Raw genomic sequence first — 24,475 nt, 5'->3', positions numbered from 1 at the left:
TATTGAGGATCGCTTCCCATACAGTGCAACACATAGACAAACAATAGGTGCCTGTGGAGTGGGCAAACTGTGAGTAACCATCCTTTATTTTCAGCTGAAGTTACATAATAATAGTAAAGCAATGTAGGAAAGATGTATTCCATATGGTGGACATGTCTCTCCCCATAACACAGTTGTCCCTAATTATGAAGCATTACTCGTGTAGACATGTATGGGGAATTGACTTGCAGTCAGTCACTCAACAAATGATCTCAATACCCCATCATTGCCATACATCCCTGCTTCCTGGCACTCACCACCTTACTGTGCCTCCATGCCTCACCATTTACCCAGACTCCTCCACTCTGCCCTGGCTTTCCCCACCTCTATTCTCAGTCTTCACTGTTGTGCCTGGTTCTGAATGCCCTTATCCCCGCATTTACACACCACCCGTCTACTGAATGTTGGGGCTGCAGTGCTAAATCATATTATATAATACTACTTTAGTGGTGGTCATGATTCAAGCTGCTGCCCAGTGGGAGTTTCCGGGCAACTGGACCCCCCCCACCCCCCGTGTTTACCTATGCTGGGAGCAGCTAAAAACTGCCCCAGGTGTGGCAGGACATTTAAATCCTGGTTCTGATCTGACTGCAAAGGGTTAAGTTAACCTAAGAATATTTTTGAATATGTAGACTTTGAACGTTCTCTTATGTTTCCTGCACAGGGCAACTGTCTCCAGTTCTCAGAGAGGCCAAGGTGCACCTGATCAGCAGCCAGATCTGTAACCAGTCCTCGCACTACCCCGGACTGATCACTGCTCAGATGTTGTGTGCTGGCTACCTGGACGGCAAAGTAGACTCATGCCAGGTATATTGCCAAAGGAACAGTAATCTGCTGAAGGCCAAATATATGGTATTCCATCATCAGTTTTATTGCTTGCTATAATGCATGCATTATTTCTATTACAGTATGTAGGTGATACACGGGAAGAAATAGGCGCAGGAAGCTCTCTGGTGTACGGAGTGGTTGTTTTTACAGTAGGTTGCTATAGCAACTGTAGCCAGGATTTCTGGAACGAAAAGAACAGGCTCCATTTCTGCCATTCCTCTTATAGATTACATGTTATAGCTATGCACTCTGGGGGTTATTCAGATCCTGCAGCAACTGCTACAGATTGTACAGATTATCGGTACTTTGCGCATACGCGGAACCAGTTCTGCGCACGCACGAATGAGTCCTGCGATTAATGATGTCATTGCGCACCGCACAGCATTGTGGGACTGACACAGACGCTAGGGGTCATAAGTGACCTCTAGTGTCTATCTATGCTGTGCTATGGGAGAGACATCATGACGTCTCTCCCATAGATCCGAGGAGAGGAGCGGCGCCGGCGGAGGTCTGCAGCGGTCGGGAATCAGGAGCGGGGATAGTAAGTATTAATTTATTTTGGGGTTTTTAAGCGGCGCTACTTTACAGGGGGCACAAATGGGGGCACAACTCTACAGGGGGCGTAACTGACCACGCCCCTGTATGAAGCCAAGCCCCTATTTTTCGCCCGGGGCGCCACAAGGGCTAGTACCGGCCCTGTTGATATTGCAGAGGTATATATAGACACAAACCAGCAGATGACCCAAAAGATGAACAGCCCAGTTACTTAATCAGTGGTGTTGGTTTCTTATAGTAGTTACACCTGTACTCACTGTTACATGTACATTGGTAATGGTCAGAGCTCGTAGCATAGTTTACAGCTGATCAGCCGGTGAGTGTATACTGCAAATGGATAGTGGTGCAGGGATGCTGGAACAGCTTCATATGCAGGTCTTTCTGGAGCTAAGCATTGAGGTTTGTGTTTCCACCATATCACATTACAGTATAGCACAAAGACTATGGATCTACAAGATGGTGGCAGCACATGTGCAGTAACACATCAGATTGGAGGACAACCCTCTCTGGGTCCTAGTGCCCTGCATGTATGCACAGTGAGTAGACAGTGTAGTAGCACACTGCTATCTAACACCCACCAGGCCCCCTCTTGATGCCCTGGATGCAGCAACCACGGGGCCTTGAGGTGAGGGGGTACGGCAGTACCTGGTCCCCAACCTCCTAAGCCCCAGCAGACAGCAAATGCAACACCCCTCTCTCTGCTTTGAAAAGAGCAGAGCTGTTTTCTTCTTAGCCGCACGTGGTTTTCAGGCACTGGGAGTGTAGAACGACTCTACCCAAATTTTGCTATGTGGCTAGTTGATGTGCTGTTCCACTCCAGGTCGAATACATGTAAAAAGCTCACACTGCCTACAAACAATGTACGCAGCCATTTTCCATTAGCTTGTCAGTCACTAGGAACCAGTGATATCACTGATTGCACAGTTAGTGGCTCCTAGTTAGTTTATTGATGTAATTCTTATGATAACACCAGTTTTCATAGTAACAAACATAGAGGTCTATTTACTAAGCCTTGGATGGAGATAAAGTGAAGGGAGATAAAGTTCCAACCAACCAGCTCCTAACTGACATTTCTCATGCAGGGTCCACAGGTTATCCACAGGATAAACATTGGGATATGAGGTAGCGACAGCGGATTGGCACCAATGATCAAAGCTTTCGGATTCCCAGAATGCACCGGACTGGTCTTCTATATCCCCGCCTCCTGGCTCAGGCAATTCAGTTTGATGTATGGTGCGGCAGGAGCCAGACCGTGGTCAATGGGCTGCTGGTTTTAGCAGCCATAAGCTTTTTATTAATTTATTTTTATAGTCTTACTATTTTCTGAGCGAACTTTCTAAAAAGCGTCTTATGTGTACCTTAGAAAGAGTCGTTCAAACAACTCCCCACTGGGTCATGACAATGCTTACCCACGTGTACAGTGCTGTTTCCGCAGGCGTCTGTGTAGGATGTACTAGCAAGTCTAGCAAACGTTACCAGGATGGAGCCGGAGCATGGGGAGAAGGTACGGCATCAGTACTGCTTAGTAGGGAAAAAAACGAGACACAGCCGCACTGTTTCGGGATGGAGACTACCGAACAGTTGCTGACGCGGCTGCCACCTCGGGTGCACCAGCGCTAGGCCTTAGGGATCATAGGCTCCAGGGGTAGTATGAGGCCGCGATCCCTAGGGTTGATGTCAGCAGTGGAGAGTAAGACGCTCCCTTGGTCGCCCCACCCCCAGTTTCCTCCAAGTTTCCCGCCATGAACTGAGTTCCCGCTTCTGAGACGCTGTGTACTAAAAGGATCCAGTCGTATCATAGGTGGCTGTATGACTGCAGAGGAGGATACAATCACCACAGGAGCACCAAAACTCATGTTATGTTTGTCTTGCAAAGCAGGGTTAACCTCTCATGATCTGGTTCAAAATGGATTATGTGCAAATTGTTTTAGCTTTCACCATAGCCTCTTGAATAATCCGAGGCAGGCACAGGTTCAAGTTGAACCCCCATGTGCTACTTTTGCACAGACATTATCCAGTATAGCTGAGTGGATAATGCCAGCTCCTATACCAGGCATACGTTACCCTATTAACCCTTACTTGCAACATTCCCCCTGTGGTTTATCACATCCAGTACAATAATCTGCAGCCTCTCAACAAAAACAGGCTGATAGGCCGGTGGTAAGTAAATCACATAGACATGATACAACATCTTCACAGTTTACACATGTTTCAGATGAGGACTTGTTATAGGATGAGGACTCATCGCACTCCGGGTCTGCATACAGAGACAAGTATGAAGGCCTCAGCTCAATGGACATACCTGAGCCAATTAGTGCTAGGAAAACCATTCTATCCTTAGAGGAAGCAGCAGAGCCTTTGTTAAAATCTAAGGCACCTGTGTTTAAACGTCCCAAAACAGTTAGAACTGAATTTCCTGGGTCAGAACAGCTGATGGAAATTATGCAAGAGGCTTGGGTTACACCCAGTAAGAAGTTTAGAATTCCAAAGAAATGGAATTCCAATTATCCTCTTCTGGCTGGGGACTTTTGGCTCCCAAAAGTAGATATGCATGTCATTCGATTAGTAAGAAAATACCTCTGCCTTCTATATCATTAAATTATGTCACGGATAGGAAAATAGATGGCTTTTTAAAAATGGAGCAATCGTATGACTAGCCATGGCTTCAGCCTGGATGGCAAAAGCAGTGGCAGCCTGGGCCGATGCATTGGAGGATGATCTTTCATTGGCATCTAGAAAGCAAAAATCCCATATTGCACATTCTAAACATGTGGCTATTTTTATGGAAGAAGCAGCCTGTTGCCTCTCAGTGTAGCAGTACTGTTGCCTCTCAAACATCATCCTCAGCAGTAGCGGCTCGTAGAGTAACTTACTACGTACATGGGCCCTCATTCCGAGTTGTTCGCTTGCTGCTATTTTTAGCAGAATTGCTAATAGGCTAAAATCCGGCAGTTCTGCGCGTGCGTATGCACAGCAGGGCGCACGCGCTAAGTATTTTTACACAAAACTATGCTAATTTACTCACGGGCAAACAAAGCTTTTTAATCGCTCTGCTGATCGTAGTGTGATTGACAGGAAGTGGGTGTTTCTGGGCGGCAACTGCCGTTTTCAGGGAGTGTGCTAAAAAAGGCAGGCATGCCAGGTAAAAACGCAGGAGTGGCTGGAGAAATGGGGGAGTGGCTAGCCGTACGTTGGGCGTGTTTGTGAAGTCAAACCAGGAACTAAACGGACTGAGGTGATCGCAATCTAGGAGTAGGTCTGGAGCTACTCAGAAACTGCAAGGAAATAATTAATAGCAGAATTGCTAATCTTTCGTTAGCAATTCTGCTATGCTAAGATACACTCCCAGAGGGCGGTGGCTTTGCGTTTGCATTTCTGCTAAAAGTAGCTAGCGAGCGAACAACTTGGAATGAGGGCCATGGAAAGCTGACTCAGAATCTAAGAAGGTTTTAGAGTCTTTGCCTTTTACTGTAGATATTCTTTTTGGTAAAGAATTAAACAGTATTTTGTAACCAGAAGCAGACTCCAAGAAAGTGACGTTTCCTTCCACATACAAATTCAAGCCTAGATTTCCAGCTTTTCTACACTTTCAGACTGAAGGAAAATCAAAAGGAAATGGTTATGGCAAACAGCCTCAATCTGACAAGTCTGGTAAGACTAAAAAGCATTGGGCTACTAGAGGGCCGGCTTCCAAGTCAGAAGATAAGCCATCAGCCTGATGGTGCGGGCCTCCACCTGGGGGAACCCAGGGTGGGAGGCCGACTTCTTCATTTTGCACAGATCTGGCAGCAGTCCACCACAGATGCCTGGGTGCAAAAAGCGGTATCTCACGGCTATGCATTTGCCTTCAAGAAACACCCTCCTCAAAAGTTTTTTTGTACCAGCCCGTCTTCAGTGGAAATGAAGGCCAGGGCTTTGCAAGAGGCAGTTCAGAAGTTGCTTCAGTCAGGAGTGATAATTCCATTTCCTCCTGCACAAAGAGTACAAGGTTTTTATTCCAACCTGTTTTTAGTTCAGCAGCCAAATGAGTCGTTCTGTCCCATACTCAATCTCAAGGTGCTGAGCAAGTACATTTGGGTGCCCCGTTTTCATATGCAGACTTTACGTTCCATTATTTTGGCCATGGAGCCGGAGGATTTTATGGTATCCCTGGTTTCGGATGACTCATTTGGGGCTATGTTGGATTTGAGTCTTCAGAGAGTAATTTTACCTCTGAGCAAAATATCACAAATTTAGTTGAGGTTGCAGGAGTTGCTACAAAGTCAAAGGGTATCCATTCATGCAATGGGATCTATGGTGTCGACATTTGACATGGTGGAGTATGCTCGATTCCATTCAAGGCGTCTGCAACGTCTGATCCTTTCCAGATGGAATGGGTTACATCAGACAATGAAAACACAGACTATGGTCCTTCCTCTGGAAGTAAGGAGGTCATTAGCCTGGTGACTACAGACATCCCATCTGGACAAAGGGAGACCGTTTTGAATATCAGATTGGGAAGTTCGGACAACGGATGCCAGTCTTCAGTGAGAAGTGTCAGGAAGAAGTTGCTTCCAGTGGCAGTGGACCAAGGAAGAAAGTTGCCTGCCAATAAATATATTGGAACTTCGGGCCATATATATGGCACTTATTCAGGCAAAGGACGTCCTCCAGAGAAAACCAGTTCAAATTCGCTTGGACAATGCGACGGCTGTAGTGTACCTCAATCATCAGGGAGGAACGCGCTGCCAAAAAAGCAATGAAGGAGGTACATCGCATCTTAAGGTGGGCAGAGCTTCATCATCCACCCTTCTCCGCAGTATTCATTACGGGAGTCCTTAACTGGGAAGAGGATTTTCTCAGTTGACACGCCATTCATGCAAACGAATGGGCTTTACACCCCGAGGTCTTCCAGACTCTGGTAGACAAGTGGGGGTTACCGAAGATAGATCTCATGGCATCTTGTCAGAACAACAAAGTTCCACATACGGGTCAAGAACAAAGGATCCCAGAGCGAGCTTTGTGGATGCCCTGTCAGTGAGATGGGACTTTCGTCTGGCCTATGTGTTTCCACCGATCACCCTGTTACCCAGGGTGATGCGAAAGGTAAAACAAGGAAAGGGCGCCGTGATACTAATAGCTCCGGCTTGGCCCAGAAGACAATGGTACACAGATCTGCAGAGGCTGTCAATGGATGCTCCATTCCTACTCCCTCAACATCCAGATCTACTGTCCCAGGGTCCTTGCTATTACAAGCATCTGGATTGACTGTCTTTGACGGCGTGCCTTTTGAGACTTCCATCCTGAAAGCAAGAGGATTCTCACAACAGGTAATTCAAACAATGTCCAGAGCAAGGAAACCATCCTCAGCTTGCATTTATCGCCAAATATGGCAAGCCTATATTCAATGGTGCGGTGACCGGAAATTTGACCCTAGGTCTTTCAGAGTTTCCAGAGTCCTAGCATTCCTTCAGGCAGGAATGGACAAAGGTCTACAGGTGGCTTCATTGAGAGTGCAGGTGTCGGCATTGACTGTATGGTTTCAAAAGAAAATTGCTAACCTACAGGATGTTCGCACTTTCTTCCAGGGAATACTTCACATCCAAGCTCCTTTTGTTCCTCCTGCAGTGCCTTGGGATCTAAATTTAGTCCTAAAGGCGCTTCAAGTTGCTTCATTTGAACCACTAAAGCAAGTGGATCTTAAATGGCTGACAGCTAAAGTTCTGTTTCTGCTGGCTATTGCTTTAGCTAGAAGAGTTTTAGATTTAGGGGCATTAATATGTCACCCTCCTTTTCTGATTTTTCATCCAGATAGAGCGGTTCTCAGAACCAAATCTGGGTATCTTCCTAAAGTGGTATCTAAATTCCCCTTTAACGAAGAAAGGGCCGGACCTTTTAAGGGCTGGACCTTTCTGCAGGAGATGCATCGTTCGACAAAGTTCGTGATTTAAGGATCTACGTGGATCATACCAGTGCCATCAGAAAAACAGACACTTTGTTCTCTACGGATTTCACAAGAGAGGATGGCCTGCTGACAAGCAGACACTGGTGAGGTGGCTTCGGATGACTATTTCAGAAGCATATTCTCAAGCTGATCTCTCAATTCCGGCTAATGTCTCTGCTCACTCTACTCGTAAGGTAGGTCCTTCATGGGCAGCACAACATGGTGCTTCAGCTGAACAGATATGCAAGGCAGCCACATCGTCTTCCATTAACACATTCATTAGACATTATGCCTTTGATACCTTTGCCTCTCAGGACGCTGAATTCAGGCAAAAGTTTCTCCTGTCCAATCAGGAGCGTCCCCACCACTAAATTTGCTTTGGGACATCCCAATGTTTATCCTGTGGATAACTTGTGGACCATGCAGGAGAAATAATCGATATGGTATACTTACCGTTGATAACTCTATTTCTCCTAAGTCCACAGGATCCACAGGGATCCCACCCTGACACACCTGATTTGAGGATCCTTTCACATACTCACCTCTTCCTTCTTGTACGGAAGGGTGTGCATGTGTGTTGTTCTCGCCTGATTAGGGCTCTATATGATGCTCCTGCGTTGAGCTTTGGAAAACAACTGAATTGCCTGAGCCAGGAGGCAGGGATATAGGGGACTGGCCCGTTGCATTCTGGGAGGCCGAAAGCTTTGATCGTTGGTGCCAAACCGCTGTCGCTAACTCATATCCCAGTATTTATCCTGTGGATCCTGTGGACTTAGGAGAAATTGAGTTATCAACAGTAAGTCTACCATAACGATTATTTTTCAAACACAGCCTGTGCCATGCAAGGTAGCTGCTGATTGGCTGGTACTTTATCTCCGTGCACTTTATCTCCATCCAAGGCTTAGTAAATAGATCCAAAAATACCTTATTCAGATGGATCGCAAAATTGAGAAATCACAGTCTGGATAATTATCGAACATCTGCGCATGTGTAGTGTTCGCACCTGCGATTTGCGATTATTTCTGCGAATGCATTGTGCTTCAACGCAGTCGCATTTCGATTAACGGGAAATCAGCATTTACGAGAGGAAACATGGCGTTTTGTAGGTGTGTTTGTAAAAATGCATACGTTTATCGGGTGGGTCTCTGACATCAGCGATAACAGCTTCCTGCCTCCTGCGTTTGCAGAATTGTGGATGACTTTGGCTGGCACAGATGGAAATACTTTTTGATGTTTCAGTATTTGCGTATGGTTATGCGATCATATTGCACATTGCAATGCGTTCGCAATAAGTGTTTTTTCTTTCTTCCTGGCTGGCAACTATTTGATCGCAGCAACTTCTTTTTAGCAAGTTTTGCGATTCCTGCTGAAAAAGGTCCATAGTAGAGTACAGGGGCGTATCTACCGATTGGCCAGGATGGCACTCACCAGGGGTGCCAGCTGAGCAGAGGGCGCTGCCCGACGGTGCCACCCTTGGCCAATGGGTGGAATCCCTTAAGCCGTAGTGTCTGGCAAAACCAGCTTTACCGAGCTGCCTGTGCATTGCCTGGGATGGAGGGCGGAGGATCGCTCAGCAGGCAGGAGCTGGCTCTGGTGTCCGGCACCGCAATGCACTACAGGGAAAAAACTGAAAATAAACGACAACTCCCAGAAACCCTTGATGTCGGTAGCTTCCGGTGTTAAGAGCTGATGGGAGCTGTAGTTTTCCCCCCAGTTTCTTCACGTAGTTTGGTGTGGTGCCGGACGCCAGGGGGCCAGCTACTTCCTGCAGAGCGATCCTCCGCCCTCCATCCCAGGCAGCTCGGCACAGCAGGTATTGCCAGACACTACGGCTATCTGCTGGGATGTTGTGGGGTGGGGACTAGGGCTGTGTGCTGTGTGGGGAGTCTATGTATGTGCTGGGAGTGGGGGAGACTACTACTATGTGCTAAGGGTGGACTACAGCTATGTGCTGGGAGGAAAATGGGGACTATGGCTATGTGCTTGGGGAGGTGAGGGGCTATGTGCAGGGAGGTGGACTTTGGCTATGTTGGCAGGGAACTATTGTTATGTGATGGGAGTGAGGTGGGGACTACTGTATGACTGTGTTGGGAGAGGTGGAGACTACGGCTGTGTGCTGGGGGGACGACGGCTATTGCTTGGGGAGGTGGGGGATATGGCTATTTACTAGGAGGGGACTATGGCTATGTGCTGGGAGGGGGATTGGGACTATGACTATATGACTGTGGGGGCTTATCTGGCACTGTGGGGTCATATGTGTATCTGGCACTGTGGGGTCATATCTAGCACCGTGAGGAGCACATCTGGCACCGTGTGGGAGCATGTGTATCTGGCAATGTGGGGGTATATCTGGCAACATAGGAACATATCTGACAACGTGGAGGAATATGTGTATCTGGCACTGTGGGGGCATATCTAGCACTGTGGGGGCATATCTGGCACTTTGGGGGTATATATAGCACCGTGGGGGCATATCTGGCACTGTGGGGCATGTATGTATCTGGCACTGTGAGGGCATATGTGTATCTGGCACTGTGAGGACATATGTGTATCTGGCACTATTGGGGCATATGTGTATCTGGCACTGCAGTATTGGGGTCATATGTGTATCATGCCCCCATTTTCATTGCCCACACCCCATGTGGCATGTGGCCACACCCATTTTTTGGCGTGCGCAAGCCGAAGGTGCACGTACACAGTACCACTAACATTTTTTTTCTACTTGCATCACTGGGTAGTGCACTGCACTGCGCTTCTTTGTACTACTATTTGATTATACTACCTGGCCTTGGGTGGCATTGCATCCTCAGCAAGGCCAGGCACTGCTGATGTCTCCTCAGTGTTATAAGAATTACTGTGTGGGCATAATGTGTAAAGGAAACTGCTACTGTGTGGGCATGATGTGTATAAAGGTTACTACTGTGTAGCATCATTTGAATTGTCCCTTTTTTGCACATGCATCTTCCCTATTTCAAATATGGGGGGCACCAGTCCCTTACTTTGCCAGGGGCGCTCGGATCCCTAGATACACCCCTGGTAGAGTATACGGGGATACATAGGGCCTGATTTAGATTTAGGAGGGGAAAAAAAATATGCAAAAAAAGAAAAAGGAACAATCTGCACCTAAACAAAACCATCCCACACTGCAAGTGGGGCAGATTTAATATGAGCAGAGAGATTTATAGGGGCGTGGCCTAATTTAATTCTAGATTGCAGTGTAAGAACAATTCTGCCTATGCAAAAAGAACCCCAGTGCAGTTGTGCCCCTTGCATTGCAACGAGGCCTGATTCAGCGTTGTGCACAATCCTGATACTTACACAGTTGTGTGATTATAGGGTGACTGCGCATGCATCACGGTCACACTGTGCACGCACTAAGGTACATTAGTGAAGTCAACCGCAGTGAGGATTTATTGATTGACAGTTAGGGACCGTTTGGGTGAGGTAACAGGGAGTGACGAAAAACATGCAGGCCTGCCGAAACCATTTACAGTTGTGGATCAGCCTTTAAATTTGATCCCGTTCACAGAAAACATGGCGCCAGCGTCTCAGTTCCCGCAGCCATTCTGCGCAACCATATGGTCACTCAGGGAGTTGACCTTTGAAGGTTAGAAACATAGTAACATAGTTTTCTGAGGTTGAAAAAAGACAATTTGTCCATCAAGTTCAACCTATATGTGGTCTCCTACACTGTATTATTTTTGGGACTAATTTTGTCTGTTGTTAATGTCGGCCGTTGTGTTTATTCCTTATTCCTCTTTTTTAATAACTATAGTGCTTGACTACGCACCATAACCCTGTATATCCTTATCCATTAGGAATTTATCGAGCCCATTCTTAAAAGTGTTGACCGAGTCCGCCATTACTACTCTCTCAGGCAGGGAATTCCAAACAGGTATTGTCCTTACTGTGAAGAAACCTTTCCGTCTCTGTGTGCAATTCTCCTCTCCTCTAACCTAAGGAGTGTCCATGCGTCCTCAGTGATGATCTTACCAAAAACAGATCCCCCGCATGCTCTGTGTATTGTTACCTTATATATTTGTAAATGTTGATCATGTCCCCTCTTATGGGGGCATTTACTAAGCAGTAATAAGAGCGGAGAAGTGAGCCAGTGGAGAAATTGCCCCATCAACCAATCAGCAGCTCTGCATCATTTTATAGTATGCAAATTCTAGATGTTACTTCAGTGCTGATTGGTTGCCATGGGCAACTTCTCCACTGACTTACTTCTCCGCTCTTATCACTGCTTAGTAAATGTCCCCCTTAGTCTCCTCTTTTCCAGTGTGAACATGCCTAGCCTTGCAAGCCTTTCCTCATATTCCAGCGTCTCCATCCCCTTAATTAGTTTGGTCGCTCGCCTCTGGACCTTTTCTAGTTCCAGGATATCCTTTTTGTAGTATGGTGCCCAAAACTGTGCACAGTGTTCAAGATGTGGCCTCACTAGGGATTTATATAATGTGAATATAACACTCTCATCTCTTGCCTCAATTCCCCGCTTTATACATGCTAATACCATGTTAGCCTTTTTTGCTGCAATCCTACTTCGGGTACTGCTGCTTAGTTTGCAATCTATGTGAACACCTAAGTCTTTTTCCAGTACAGAATCCCCTAACTTTACTCCATTTAGTATGTAGGTGTTATTTTTGTTCTTCCTACCAAAGTGCATTACCTTACACTTGTCTGTATTGAAGCTCATTCTCCATTTTGCTGCCCAAGCTTCCAGTTTAACTAAGTCGTTCTGGAGAGACTCAACATCTCCCTCTGTATTTATAACCTTACACAATTTGGTATTGTCTGCAAAAATTGACACCATGCTCTCTAGATCTACTGCTAGATTGTTAATGAAAATGTTGAACAATAGTGGTCCACGTACAGACCCTTGTGGCACACCACTTACTACTTCAGTCCAATTTGAAAAAGTTACATTTACCACAACGCACTGCTCCCTATTATCTAATCAATTTCTGACCCAAGTGCATATTGTACTCCCTAGCCCTAGTTGTTGTAACTTATAGATAAGTCTCATGTTCGGTATTGTGTCGAAAGCTTTTGCAAAGTCTAAAAAGATTCCATCCACCTCCTTACCCTGATCTAGATTTGCACTGACTGTTTCATAAAAGCCTAATTAGTTTGTTTGACATGATCTATCCTTCACAAATCCATGTTGGTTTCTATTAATAACCTTATTGGCTTCAAGGAACTTCTGCATACTATCCCTTAGAATACCTTCCAGTACTTTCCCCACTATAGGTGTAAGACTAACTGGTCTAGAATTACCTGGTTCAGCTTTACTTCCCTTTTTGAATATCGGCACTACTTCCGCTATACGCCAGTCTTTGGGAACTATGCCTGATGTAAGTGAGTCCTTAAAGATCAATAATAGTGGTCTTGCTAGTTCAGAGTGAAGCTCCATGAGAACCCTTGCGTGAATTCCATCGTGACCAGGTGACTTATTAATCTTAATTTTTTTTGATCGGTCACAGACTAGCTCCTCACTTAAATAAGCACTTAGCAGTGGGACATTATCCATGTTAAGATTGTGTGTTAATCCCTGAATCTGGTCCTCTCTTTTGAAGACCGATGAGAAAAACTTGTTTAATTTGTCCACTATGTCATTTTCGTTTTTGATTAAGACTCCCAGATTGTCCTTTAGAGGGCCTATACTCTCCTTTTTTAATATTTTGCTGTTGATATACTGTGTTTAAAAAAAATCTTGGGGTTTGATTTGCTTTCCTTTGCTACTTGCTTTTCAGTTTCTACTTTAGCTGCTCTTATTTCTTTTTTGCATACTTTATTACAATCCTTATAGTGCTGGAATGACTCCGTACTTGTTTTTTTGTATTTGTATACTGATTTGTATTTTTTGAATGCTCGCCCTTTTTTGCCCATTAGTTCCTTAATCTTTTTGTTAAGCCACATTGGTTTGGAATTTTTGGTACTTTGTTTGCTACCCATGGGAATAAATTTGCAAGTGTTATTAACAAGCACTGATTTTTAATACCTCCCATTTCTCTGTAGTATTTTTTCCATGAAAAAAAATTAACCATTCAATGTCCTTTAAAGCTTCCCTCATCATGTCAAAGTTGGCTTTGCTAAAGTTTAGAGTCCTACTTGAGACAATATACTGTAGGACTGCTTATGAAAACTGATAGTAAATGTGACCATATTGTGGTCGCTGTTTCCCATGGGCTCCCCTACGATAATATTTTATACCAATTCTCCATTGTTAGTTAATACCAGGTCTAAGATTGCATTGTACCTAGTTGGTTTCTCGATTAGTTGAAGTAAGTAGTTATCATTTAATGCATTTAAAAACATATTACCCCTAGCAGTATCACATGAGTCATTTGTCCAATTTATCTCCGGATAGTTAAAATCTTCCATAATTATTACATCTCATACTCCTGCTATTTTTTCAATTTGCTTCAGTAGCAATTATATCTTTTTTAATCCCTTACCCGCACATGCAATCTCTACCCATAATGTCTCGACAGTATTTACAGTCCCCTCGTGAATATCTTCCCTTATATCAGGTTTTAAAAACGGCTTTACATAAAGACATACCCCTCCACCCCGTTTATTTAATCTCTCTCTCCTGAACAGCGTATAACCCCCTAGATTGACTGTCCAATCATGAGATTTGTCCCACCACGTTTCAGTAATGCCTATAATATCATACTGTTTGCTTGCTGCAAGGACTTCTAGCTCCCACTTTTTACCAGTAATGCTTCTGGCGTTTACATACATACTTTTAAGATAAGTATTTTCCCTAGTGCTGGGGACATCCTTTTCTATATGCAATAATGATTGATGACCCATAATTGTTGTTAGTTAGTGTTTCGACAATACCTTTGGTAAAACCCTTGTTAGTACCCATGTTAATACCCTTGCCCTTTGCCATCTGCTCTTTCCCTCCCTCCTTCTCTACCCCCATTTCGTTCACTACCTCCATCCCCACTATTCTTGCTGCATGAACCGTTGTTTCTAGCTAAACCCTCGCCACAGGTACCTAGTTTAAAATCTCCTCCAACCTTCTAACCATACTTCCCCCCAGCACTGCTACCCCCTCCACATTCAGGTGCAATCCATTGCGACAAAAAAGATGGCGCCTGACTGAGAAGTCCACCCAGTGTTCCAAGAACACAAAACCCTCTTTCCTACACCAGTCTCTCAGCCACACATTGACCTCCCTGATCTTCCTCTGCCTCCGTGGCACAGGTAATATTTCGGAGAATATTACCTTAGATGTCCTTGCCTTTAGTTTCTAGCCTAAGTCCCTATAATCTTTCTTAAGGACATCCAACCTACCATTAACTTTGTCGTCTGTGCCAACATGCACCAAGACCGCCGGGTCTTTCCCAGCCCCTCCCAACATTCTTTCTACCCAGTCCGCGATGTGCCGAACCCAAGCACCCAGGAGACAACAGACTGTACGGCGCTCACGGTCCCGGTAGCAGATTGCCCTATCTGTCTTCCTGATAATAAAATCCCCTACCACCACAATCTGACTAGCTACCCCACTTTCTTTTGTCCCATCTGTGCCGGAGGGACCGCTCCCCCGGATACTAGAGGGAACAATCTCCTCCAGCTCCGTCATCTGCGACTACCGCTGCGTGTTTGTATGCAGATGCACTTGTATCAGCAAGGCCGCCATGGGGGCGTCTCAGTACATTTCTAGGAGGCTACAGTATTAGCATATTTTTGCAGCTGCGAACACATTAACCTACATCTATCTCTGAACCAGGCCCGTGGCCTGTTCCAGAGGCCTAATTTCAGATTGGGTGGGAAGTGAAGCACATGCCGCAAAGTACTGATGTTCAGTGACTGACAGTCTGCTGCCGTTTGGGGGCGGGGAGTGCTGAGGCCAGGATCTCTGTTGGAAGATGGAGCTTTCCTGGCCTCATTGTTGGATCTGCGGTGGCCCACTTGTGCTACACCACAGGTCACGCAACCGGCCGATGGTGTCGCAGGTGATCTGATGCTGCATCCGAGAATGCAGCTCGGATCACTAATGCATCAGGAGGCGTCTACTTAGATTAGGCGCCTCCGGCTGCATTACCATACTAGTGCCTCACTGCTGCTGCTTCTATGTAAGCAGCGATAGCACCTCCAACCACATCGAATCAGGCCTCAGGAGCAAATTGCTCCTTTTTGTCATGTGCTCCTACTCTGAATAAGGCCCACAGCGGCTGTCTGTTGGTAGTGGATAACATTGCTACAGCGTGACCAAAGTTCCCGTAATATCTTCCCATAGAAACATAACAACTACTGGGTTAGATTATATATAAAGAGGCAATAAGACCTTAGCTTATCGCTTACCTTTCCCCCTCATAGATTATAAAACACTCCGGTATTAGCCAGGCCAGAGTTGGTGTATTCAATTCTGACAGCGATTGTGCTGCATTTTGTCACAGGAGCCGGCTGCAATGAAGGCTAATCAATGTAATGGAAACATAGCGGTCAGCTAGCATTAATGATGATTGAACAAATGTATTGATGTGTTATGTTTCTTAGGTGACATACTGTAACAACTCTTTACTTGTAATGGAGAGAGCTGTGAGTGGAAGCAAAATATTCATTGAAACATACGTTACAGACAAGACCTAAAATCAAAGTCAGATTTGGAAATATACATTGATACATAATCATACTTGCTCACCCTCCCGGAAGCTGCGGGAGACTCCCCCTTTTTGGGGTTGTCCCCCCACAGCCCCGGAAGAGTAGGTGAGTCACCCGCATCCTGACTAGTGAAGCGAGCAGGATGGTGTAATAATCACTAGCAATTGCGAGCTCGCGGGAAGAGGCGGGACGAAATGATTGAGATTACTCATGTAGCCCCACCTATCTCTGCGGACCCACGAATCGCAAGTGTTTATGTCACCCCTCGCTGCCGACCCACGAATTGCGGCTGTTTCCTGATGTCGGGGCGGGGCCTAATAATAAACAGTTTGGCCCACCTTCAGAAGTGACATACATTGTCTCCTCTCCTGGGCTTCTCCCTAGGAGGAGACTGAAGAAGTAGGTTAAGTATGATACATATATGTGTAATTATTGTTGGTGCTAATATGCTTTGATTTGGCAGTCAGGATATAGGTTGCAGGACTGTGTGGCCAATTAATGAGACTGACGGGAGTTTATTTTCATAGATAGGATTACAGTCAGGAGGTCTGCTATTCAGGGGGAAATATCAACCCCCATAATTACAACTTTAGTTCATTTACCTTCTTTAGATTTGTGAATGTTACCAGAAGATTAAAAACTTTTATACTGTATAAGCTCAGTTGTATAATAATAATAATAATAATAACTAAAAATAAAATGTAGATTTTTTTATTTATTGCCTGCAATTTCCTCCAGTAGCCCCTCACACGGGAAGTTTGGTGCATGTAAACTGGTTAATCCTTCCTACAGATGAGGTGCAGGGGCATTGCGGGGGCGAGGGTACTAATTACCCATTCCCAGGTCTGATGGAGGGGCCCAGTGAGGGCCCAGATTACCCCGCCTCCCCTCCCTTTCCCCGCTCTTGCCTGGCAGCAGCAGCTGCAGCTCTTTTCTTCAATGTAGCACAGGCTGCTATAAGCTTGGCTGCAGAGCGGCCAGGGAGGCATTTAAAGCACTATTTTTTTCTGTATTTTCTTCTAAGGGTGCATGGCCACGCCTCCTGTGATTACACCACGCCCCCTGAAAAGTACCTGGGCCCAGCCAGGCACTCTACAGCCCTGATGAGGTGTGTCATGTATGCAGATCACTTAACCACCATAGCATAATATTAATTAATAAATGATCACACTGGCATAAAAAAGCTGTGTATTCACTTAAATATATATATGCAGTATATATATATATAATAAAATGCTTTTGTTGCCACAGTTTTATGATCTTAATTTCCAAATTGTTTTCAATAAAGTGTGACTAAACTTATTCCCCCTGTATTTATTTCCAATTTATATAAATAGGCGGCTTATTGCGGCAGCAGTGGAGAGCAGCGCTGAGCAGATACAATGTTTCATTCTTTCATTTCCAAGGAAGGAGACTGGAAATGCAGTGGGAGCTGGTGGGGGAGTTTGAGGCAGACAGCTCTTTGCTTTTTGTTGCCTTGCGCTGGTGATTCGGGCAATGATTCTGCTGGGATCTACAATGTGATACCAGCGGACGGGATGCCAGCTGTCAGTATCCCGACAGCGGCATCCCATCTACTGGAATACCAGCAGCGATGCAGCGAGTCCGCTTGCTACAGCTTCTATTCCCACGGCGTGGATCCACCAACTGAGTTGGAATTCCAGGCATGGGTCGGAATGTCGACCGCTGGTAAAATGACGGCTGTCGGGATTCCAGCATTGGTGTCCTGCCCGCCAGGGATCCTGACAGCTGGCCCTAACCAATATGATGCCCTAGGCACGATTTTGGCTGGTGCCCCCTTGCACAGACGCTAGTTCCGCCTCTGACCCTGTACCCCTTTCCCAGCACCATCACCCCTCACCCATAGCAGTCCTCATTTTGGTGCTCCTACCCCCTATATTTTAAATAGGAAAAGTGTGCACATTCGGTGCGCAGCCCAAAACGGGGCGTGTTCTTGCGGGGGAGGGGCATGGCCACACAATAGTACCCTCATTTGAAATTATGCCACACAGTACTGCAACTTTATTCACATTATACTGTATCATGCAATAGTGTCTCTTATTCACATTACATCGCACAGTAGTACCATGTTATACCTCACAGTAGTGCCCCTTATTCACATTACACCACACTATATTGCTCTTTATTCACATTACACCACACAGTAGTGCCCTTTCTATGGGTTCAGTATGGTATGCCGGCGGTCGGGCTCCCGGCGACCAGCATACCGGCGCCGGGAGCCCGACCGCTGGCTTACCGACAGTGTGGCGAACGCAAATGAGCACCTTGTGAGCTCGCTGCGCTCGCCACGCTACTGGCACGGTGGCGCGCTACGTGCGCCACGCTATTTTATTCTCCCTCCAGGGGGGGTCGTGGACCCCCACGAGGGAGAATAAGTGTCGGTATGCCGGCTGTCGGGATTCCGGCGCCGGTATACTGTGCGCCGGGATCCCGTCAGTTGGCATACTGAAGACCACCCCTTTCTATACGTTACACCACAAAGTACTGTAGTACACCTTATACACATAATGCCGCACATTAGTAATGCATTTCGTTTGCAGATAGAGCCGCAGTCACACACAGAATATAGGCATGCTGCATATCATTTTAATCAGCAGAAGCTGCTTGTGCCCCTAGGCATCCCAAATGCCCTAAGCATTTGCCTAGTTTGCCTATGCCTAGGGCCGGCTCTGACTGCATCCCTTCTGCTGTTGTGTCCCAGCTGGATCAGTGGTTATGTGATCACATCAGCAGACCAATAGCAGTGCTCCGTGTTCCTTTTCTGGCTACATATTTAATTGTGCCCGAAAACGTGCTGATCAGTTTAGAACCTTGGTCAGTTTTGGTTCTCAGACCCCAACATGTGAGGATATTCACTGCAAAGAATGTAGCCATGGGTGTAGGGAAAAAAAAAATTCATGGGGGTACAAAAGACCAAGGACTACTATAGGGCCTGGAGACCCTTTTTCTCGTGTTTGGTATCTTGTTTATGACAGTTGTAACAGTGACTGTAGATATATAAACTTTATAAAGTACTCCCAATCCTAGGTTCCTTTTCGTCAGCGTTAGGGGAGTTGGCCAACCCCATATTCATTGTTTATTTTACTATAAAAATGTATTTATATATTAAATATTATCATTAATATTAAGTACCAATTAGTATAATAGCTGTAATAAAGAGAGATAAATTCAATTGTTCATCTTAAAAATGTACATTTTTCATAGTCATTAACCAAGTTTTTATTCAGATTTCTCTGATAGCCTATCAAATCATTGATTTCTAAATCTATAGTCACTGCCTCACTAGTTATGGCATGTGCTATAAATTACAATTGCGATATCTTATGTTTGTTACTGGACGCACCGCACGAAATTCAGGGTAAAAGTAACGTGAATAGTTCATCAATACAAGTTATTTATTAAATGTTTATGAACGGAACACTCAAGAGTTTTTTTTAAATAAACAATTCAATCAATCTGTATAATAAGACAATCTACATTAAAGAACATATTTATACAAAGAAAATCTATATTGTAAGAAAGTTTTGCAAGTTTAGAACAGATGCCATGACTTCAGAAAGTAGCATGAGGGTCCTGCTAAAAATACATTTCCGCTATTCATTCCTGGTTACAAACTCTCTCAACAAATCAATGGGAAGAGAGGCTTCCCGGTATTGGCCCTCATTCCGAGTTGATCACACGTAGCAACTTTTTGCTGCTCGTGCGATTTACTAGACGCCACCTATGGGGGAGTGTATTTTAGCATAGCAGGGCTGCGATCGCTTGTGCAGCCCTGCTATGCTAAAAAAGTTTCCTGCAAAACAAGATCATGGTCAGACCTACTTACCCTGTGCGATCGATCCAGCGACGAAAGTGTTCGGATCTCCACGCCCGGAAAACGGTGAGTTTCCGCCCCGGAACACCTCCCCGCTGTCAATCATCTTGCAATCGCGCTAGCAATCACTTTCTTCTCTCTTCTGGTCGTTGCCCGGCTACGGCTGTCACTAGGCAACGACGCACGTGCGCATTTCAGGTGCCGCACATGACCAGTTCTGACCCGTTCGCACCGCAGCGAAGAACTGCTGTGTGCGAACGAGCCGGAATGACCCCCACTGTGCGGCTGCTTAAGCTTACTGCACATTGTGATAGCACAATGAGTGGGGCTTCTAGGAAAGAAAAAGAAGCGTTTGCAAGAAGGAAACGTGCGCAGAACAAACATGAAGATAATGTAATTTTTGGTAAAAAGAAGCGACAACAGTTGGCGAGTTCAAATAAAGCTGTTATGTGTCATCCTCATTCATTATCACGTCGTCCTGATTCATTATTGCATTGTTCCTTTCATTCATCCCATTTGCTTTTGTGTCCAAGTTCATGGGGGGGCAAAACACAGTCACAGGAGGCTGATTTGCAGAGTAGACTATAAATTAAATGTCTCACTTCAATAAAAACACTAATTATGCTGTACCTATTTGTCTTACACAGGGAGATAGCGGGGGGGCCCTGGTCTGCCAGGAAGGGGGCCTGTGGTGGCAGGTTGGCATTGTGAGCTGGGGAGAGGGTTGCGGGAGACCCAATCGGCCTGGAGTCTACACCAATCTCACTGCACTCCTAGACTGGGTGTATCACCGCCTTCAGGTGAGTGATCTTGTGTAGAGTCTGTAGACCGCTGGTGGAACCCTGATAGTCCAGGTTGTGACACAGCCTCGCTCACTATAAAGTCCAGTTGCTGGAGAACGGTAAGTAGGGGGCTCACATATGTCAATTGGATTTCATTCAATGTCAGTAACCCAGTCCAATGTTATAGACGGTAATCCCTGTAGAATAGGCGTCATCAAAACGTGACTCAAAGGGAAAGGCTGAGACTTGTAGTTCCCCAATAGCTGGACAGTCAAAGGCTACCTTACTCTCTGCTACAGAGAATCAGTAATCAGAGTTAGGAGCTGATTGGCTGGTTCTTTATCTCAGTCCAAGGCTTAGTAAATAGACCTCTTAGGCGCTTATTTATCATTATATATTTGCGTCATATTCCCCGAAAACACCCATTTTCGAGGAATAGCCGCCAATATTTAATTCCACCCCAATGTATGTAGGAGGCACCGCAGCATATATCTCAGATACCTGTTATGGTCCCTCTAGTTCTGATAGTAGCCGCAGCCACCATAGGTTTCTCTGCGATGCTTTCAGATTTACCAAGCACCTTACACCATCTGAAGATGGCGTTGCGCTGCCGTAGCCTGTGGGTAATATTTACTGGGAGAGGGTTCCCACAGAACCCTCCCCAGCAATGTCCACCGCACATGCATAGACAGCAGACCGCGCATACGCTGGAGTCCGGTTACACATCACAGGGAAAGGATCCTTTTATGGCCCCAATCCTTGCGAGTGCTCTTTAATACATCTGGGTATTATTATCACATACTGCAACGCAATTTTGTGCGCTAATATCGCTCTCGGATCGCGCTGCAAATATGATTACTGATAAATGAGTCTCTCAAAGGACAATCAGAATCCAGGTATAAGCCATGAAGATAGATCATATTGCTTACTGTTACCCTGATGTTCCACTAGAGCTCTTAACAGCAGGTTATCAATACTCCACCGCAGCTTCCTCCCACCATACATACCTAGTCTCCTGGAACTCCAGGAGTCTTCTGAATTTTTGGGGTGTTTCAGGAACTTCTGGAAGTGTAGGTGACCCCTTCACATCCCACCCACTGCCTAGTCTAGGTCCAGTGCGGAGGGAGCAGGAACAATATTTCACGATTCTGTGACATGAGTCTATCAGGGCCTAAAGATGAGAACTGGTCGGTTGCAATATGGCTGAAGAAGAGTTTGAACACATCTGAGTACGAGAACAATGATGGTGCTGCAATTGGCGGTTCAGTTGTCTTTAGCAGACACTGACCACGAATGTGCAGAAAGACTTAAGGTGCCCATACACTAGCCGATACTATGAGCGATTTGGCCATTTCCGACAGATCGGAACTACAAATCGTTCATAATAGTGCAGATCGTTCAGTGTCTGTGAACGATAACGATCACTATGGGGGTCATTCCAAGTTGATTGTAGCTGTGCTAAATTTAGCACAGCTAAGATCAGGCACTCAGATATGCAGAGGGAAGCCCAGCACAGGGCTAGTCTGCCCCGTATGTCAGCGATGCTTTTGCATTTCAGGAGTACCTTCCGGCCAGTGCAGCTCCTGCGGCTGGCCGGGAGAACCTCTTTGCTGCCCGGGTCGCAGCGGCTGCGTGTGACGTTACACAGCTGCTGCGGCCCGCCCCCTCCCCCCAACAGTCTGGCCGCACCTGCGTTGGCCGGACTGCGCCCCGTAAATGGCGGCTTAATGCTGCCATCCAGCCCCCTCCTGCCCATTGACCGCCTCTGCCTGTCAATCAGGCAGAGGCGATCGCTAGGCAACGACGGACGCTGTCTGGCATGCACCGGCGCACTGCGGCGCCTGCGCATGTGCAGTACTGACCCGATCGCACCGCTGCGATAAACTGCAGCATTGCGATCGGGTCAGAATGATCCCCTATGCACGGTCCTGCTGGTCGTTGGTCGGAGCCTGCTACAGGGAAGATCTGACGCTATTGTCAATGACCGCATGCTCCTGGATGTAGCCACTCCCAGATCTTAAAATATATCATGTGTATTGTACTATATCGTTTGCCCAGGACTGCCGGGGGAGTTCCAGAGAAATCGTTATCAAGAAATCATCATTTACAGGTCGTCTAGTGTATGGGCACCTTTACTGTACTAATGTTACTATAGATAAATGTACTGATTTATAGGTCCAGCTTGCAGAAAATGGCCAGATTAGTTAGAAAGTGGGTGCGTTTTGAAGGTTTGGGAAGGGTGTGTATGACATGGGGGTGTGGCTTGCATGGATTGGGTGGAGCTTATTTTCTACCACTCGTGCAGAGGTAAATGTTGGTGGCATGCTTATGCAAAGTGGTTGGACCCATCAGTAAGTTATCTTACACGCGGCCAGTAGCGGTGACCTGCTGAAGAGATTTTCAGCAATACCCAGAAATGATGTGACCAACAACATGGGGATCTTTCCTGGGCAAGCTGGTTATTTCAGGACAACACTTCTGTTGCTTTATATACAAGTCATGATAGACATATAACAACCTTTTCTTTTTTGCAGACGGACAGTGAGATTCCATGACAAGAAGATCAGCTATTATATTAAAAAATTTCTAATGAAAGAAAATTCTTTGTTGTCTTTTTGTCTCTGCATGCATCTGTACTAGCCTGGAGCGGGTTGCTGGGACTGCTCCATGGAGAAGTAACACCCTAGGCATTTTCCTATATGGCCTATGCCCAGGGCAGCTGTGTAGCCATCTACTCCATGGGTGTGGTTCATCAAATCGACAGTGTCTAGGTCGACAATGTTTAGGTCGACCACTATAGGTCGACAGTCACTAGGTCGACATGGATGGAAGGTCGACAGGGTTTCTAGGTCGACATGTGCTAGGTCGACAGGTCTAAAGGTCGACATGAGGATTTTTTTTATTTTTTTTTGGTGTCGTTTTCTTCGTAGAGTGACTGGGATCCCAAATTAGTGCACCGCGTCCCCTTCGCTCGCCATGCTTCGGGCATGGTGCCTTCGCTCCGCTACCGCTTCGCTCAGCACACTTTACCGTTCCAATCGTAGTCCACGTGGATCGTTAAGTATGAAAAAATTCAAAAAAAGAAAAAAAATTTGAAAAACTCATGTCGACCTTTAGACCTGTCGACCTAGCACATGTCGACCTAGAAACCCTGTCGACCTTCCATCCATGTCGACCTAGTGACTGTCGACCTATAGTGGTCGACCTAAACATTGTCGACCTAGACACTGTCGATCTTCAGACCGGATCCCCTACTCCATACCCCACAGGTCCCACAATGCCAAATTGTAGAATACAGTAACTTAGGGGTAACTTCTAATTGCTAGGTGAGCTGGGTTGATATTTGACTTGGGTAAACGAGTTTTCAGTTGAAAAACAAATATCCAGGCCATGATCCATCACTATATTCTATATCCAGGCCATGATCAGGTGAGACTCTGTCACTATACTCTATAACCTGGCAATGGCCAGGGGAGACTCCATCACCATACTCTATATCCAGGTCATGGTAAGGGGAGACGCCATTACTATGGTTTGCATCAATTACATGGTCAGGGGAGACTGCATCACTATGGTCTGCATCCAGACCATGGTCAGGGGAGACTCCATCTCTACGGTCTGCATCCAGGCCATGGTCAGGGGAGACTCCATCGCTATGGTCTGCATCCAGGTGATGGTCAGGGGAGACTCCATCACTATATTCTATACCCAGGTCATGGTCAGGGGAGACTCCATCACTATATTCTATATCCAGGCCATGGTCAGGGGAGACTCCATCTCTGTGGTCTGCATCCAGGCCATAGTCAGGGGAGACTCTATCACTATATTCTATATCCAGGCCATGCTCAGGTGAGACTCTGTCACTATACTCTATAACCAGGCAATGGGCAGGGG

The 24,475-nt window shown here is 46.0% G+C and overlaps 1 protein-coding gene across 1 annotated transcript in view; it reads left to right on the top strand.

Annotated features, from left to right (window-relative positions):
- LOC134967018 (transmembrane protease serine 3-like) overlaps positions 1 to 23,152 on the top strand; it is a 69,184-nt gene extending 46,032 nt beyond the window's left edge. The window contains exons 12-14 of the mRNA XM_063944011.1: positions 704 to 846; positions 20,447 to 20,599; positions 23,116 to 23,152. Of these exons, the coding sequence (XP_063800081.1) occupies positions 704 to 846; positions 20,447 to 20,599; positions 23,116 to 23,136 (317 nt within the window). The 3' untranslated portion in view covers positions 23,137 to 23,152. The remainder of the gene's footprint in view (positions 1 to 703; positions 847 to 20,446; positions 20,600 to 23,115) is intronic.
- Positions 23,153 to 24,475: the final 1,323 nt, after the last annotated feature.

This window comes from Pseudophryne corroboree, chromosome 10, assembly GCF_028390025.1.
Source record: "Pseudophryne corroboree isolate aPseCor3 chromosome 10, aPseCor3.hap2, whole genome shotgun sequence".
In the NCBI taxonomy this organism is placed as follows: domain Eukaryota; kingdom Metazoa; phylum Chordata; class Amphibia; order Anura; family Myobatrachidae; genus Pseudophryne; species Pseudophryne corroboree.
This window is presented reverse-complemented; position numbering and strand designations above follow the sequence as displayed.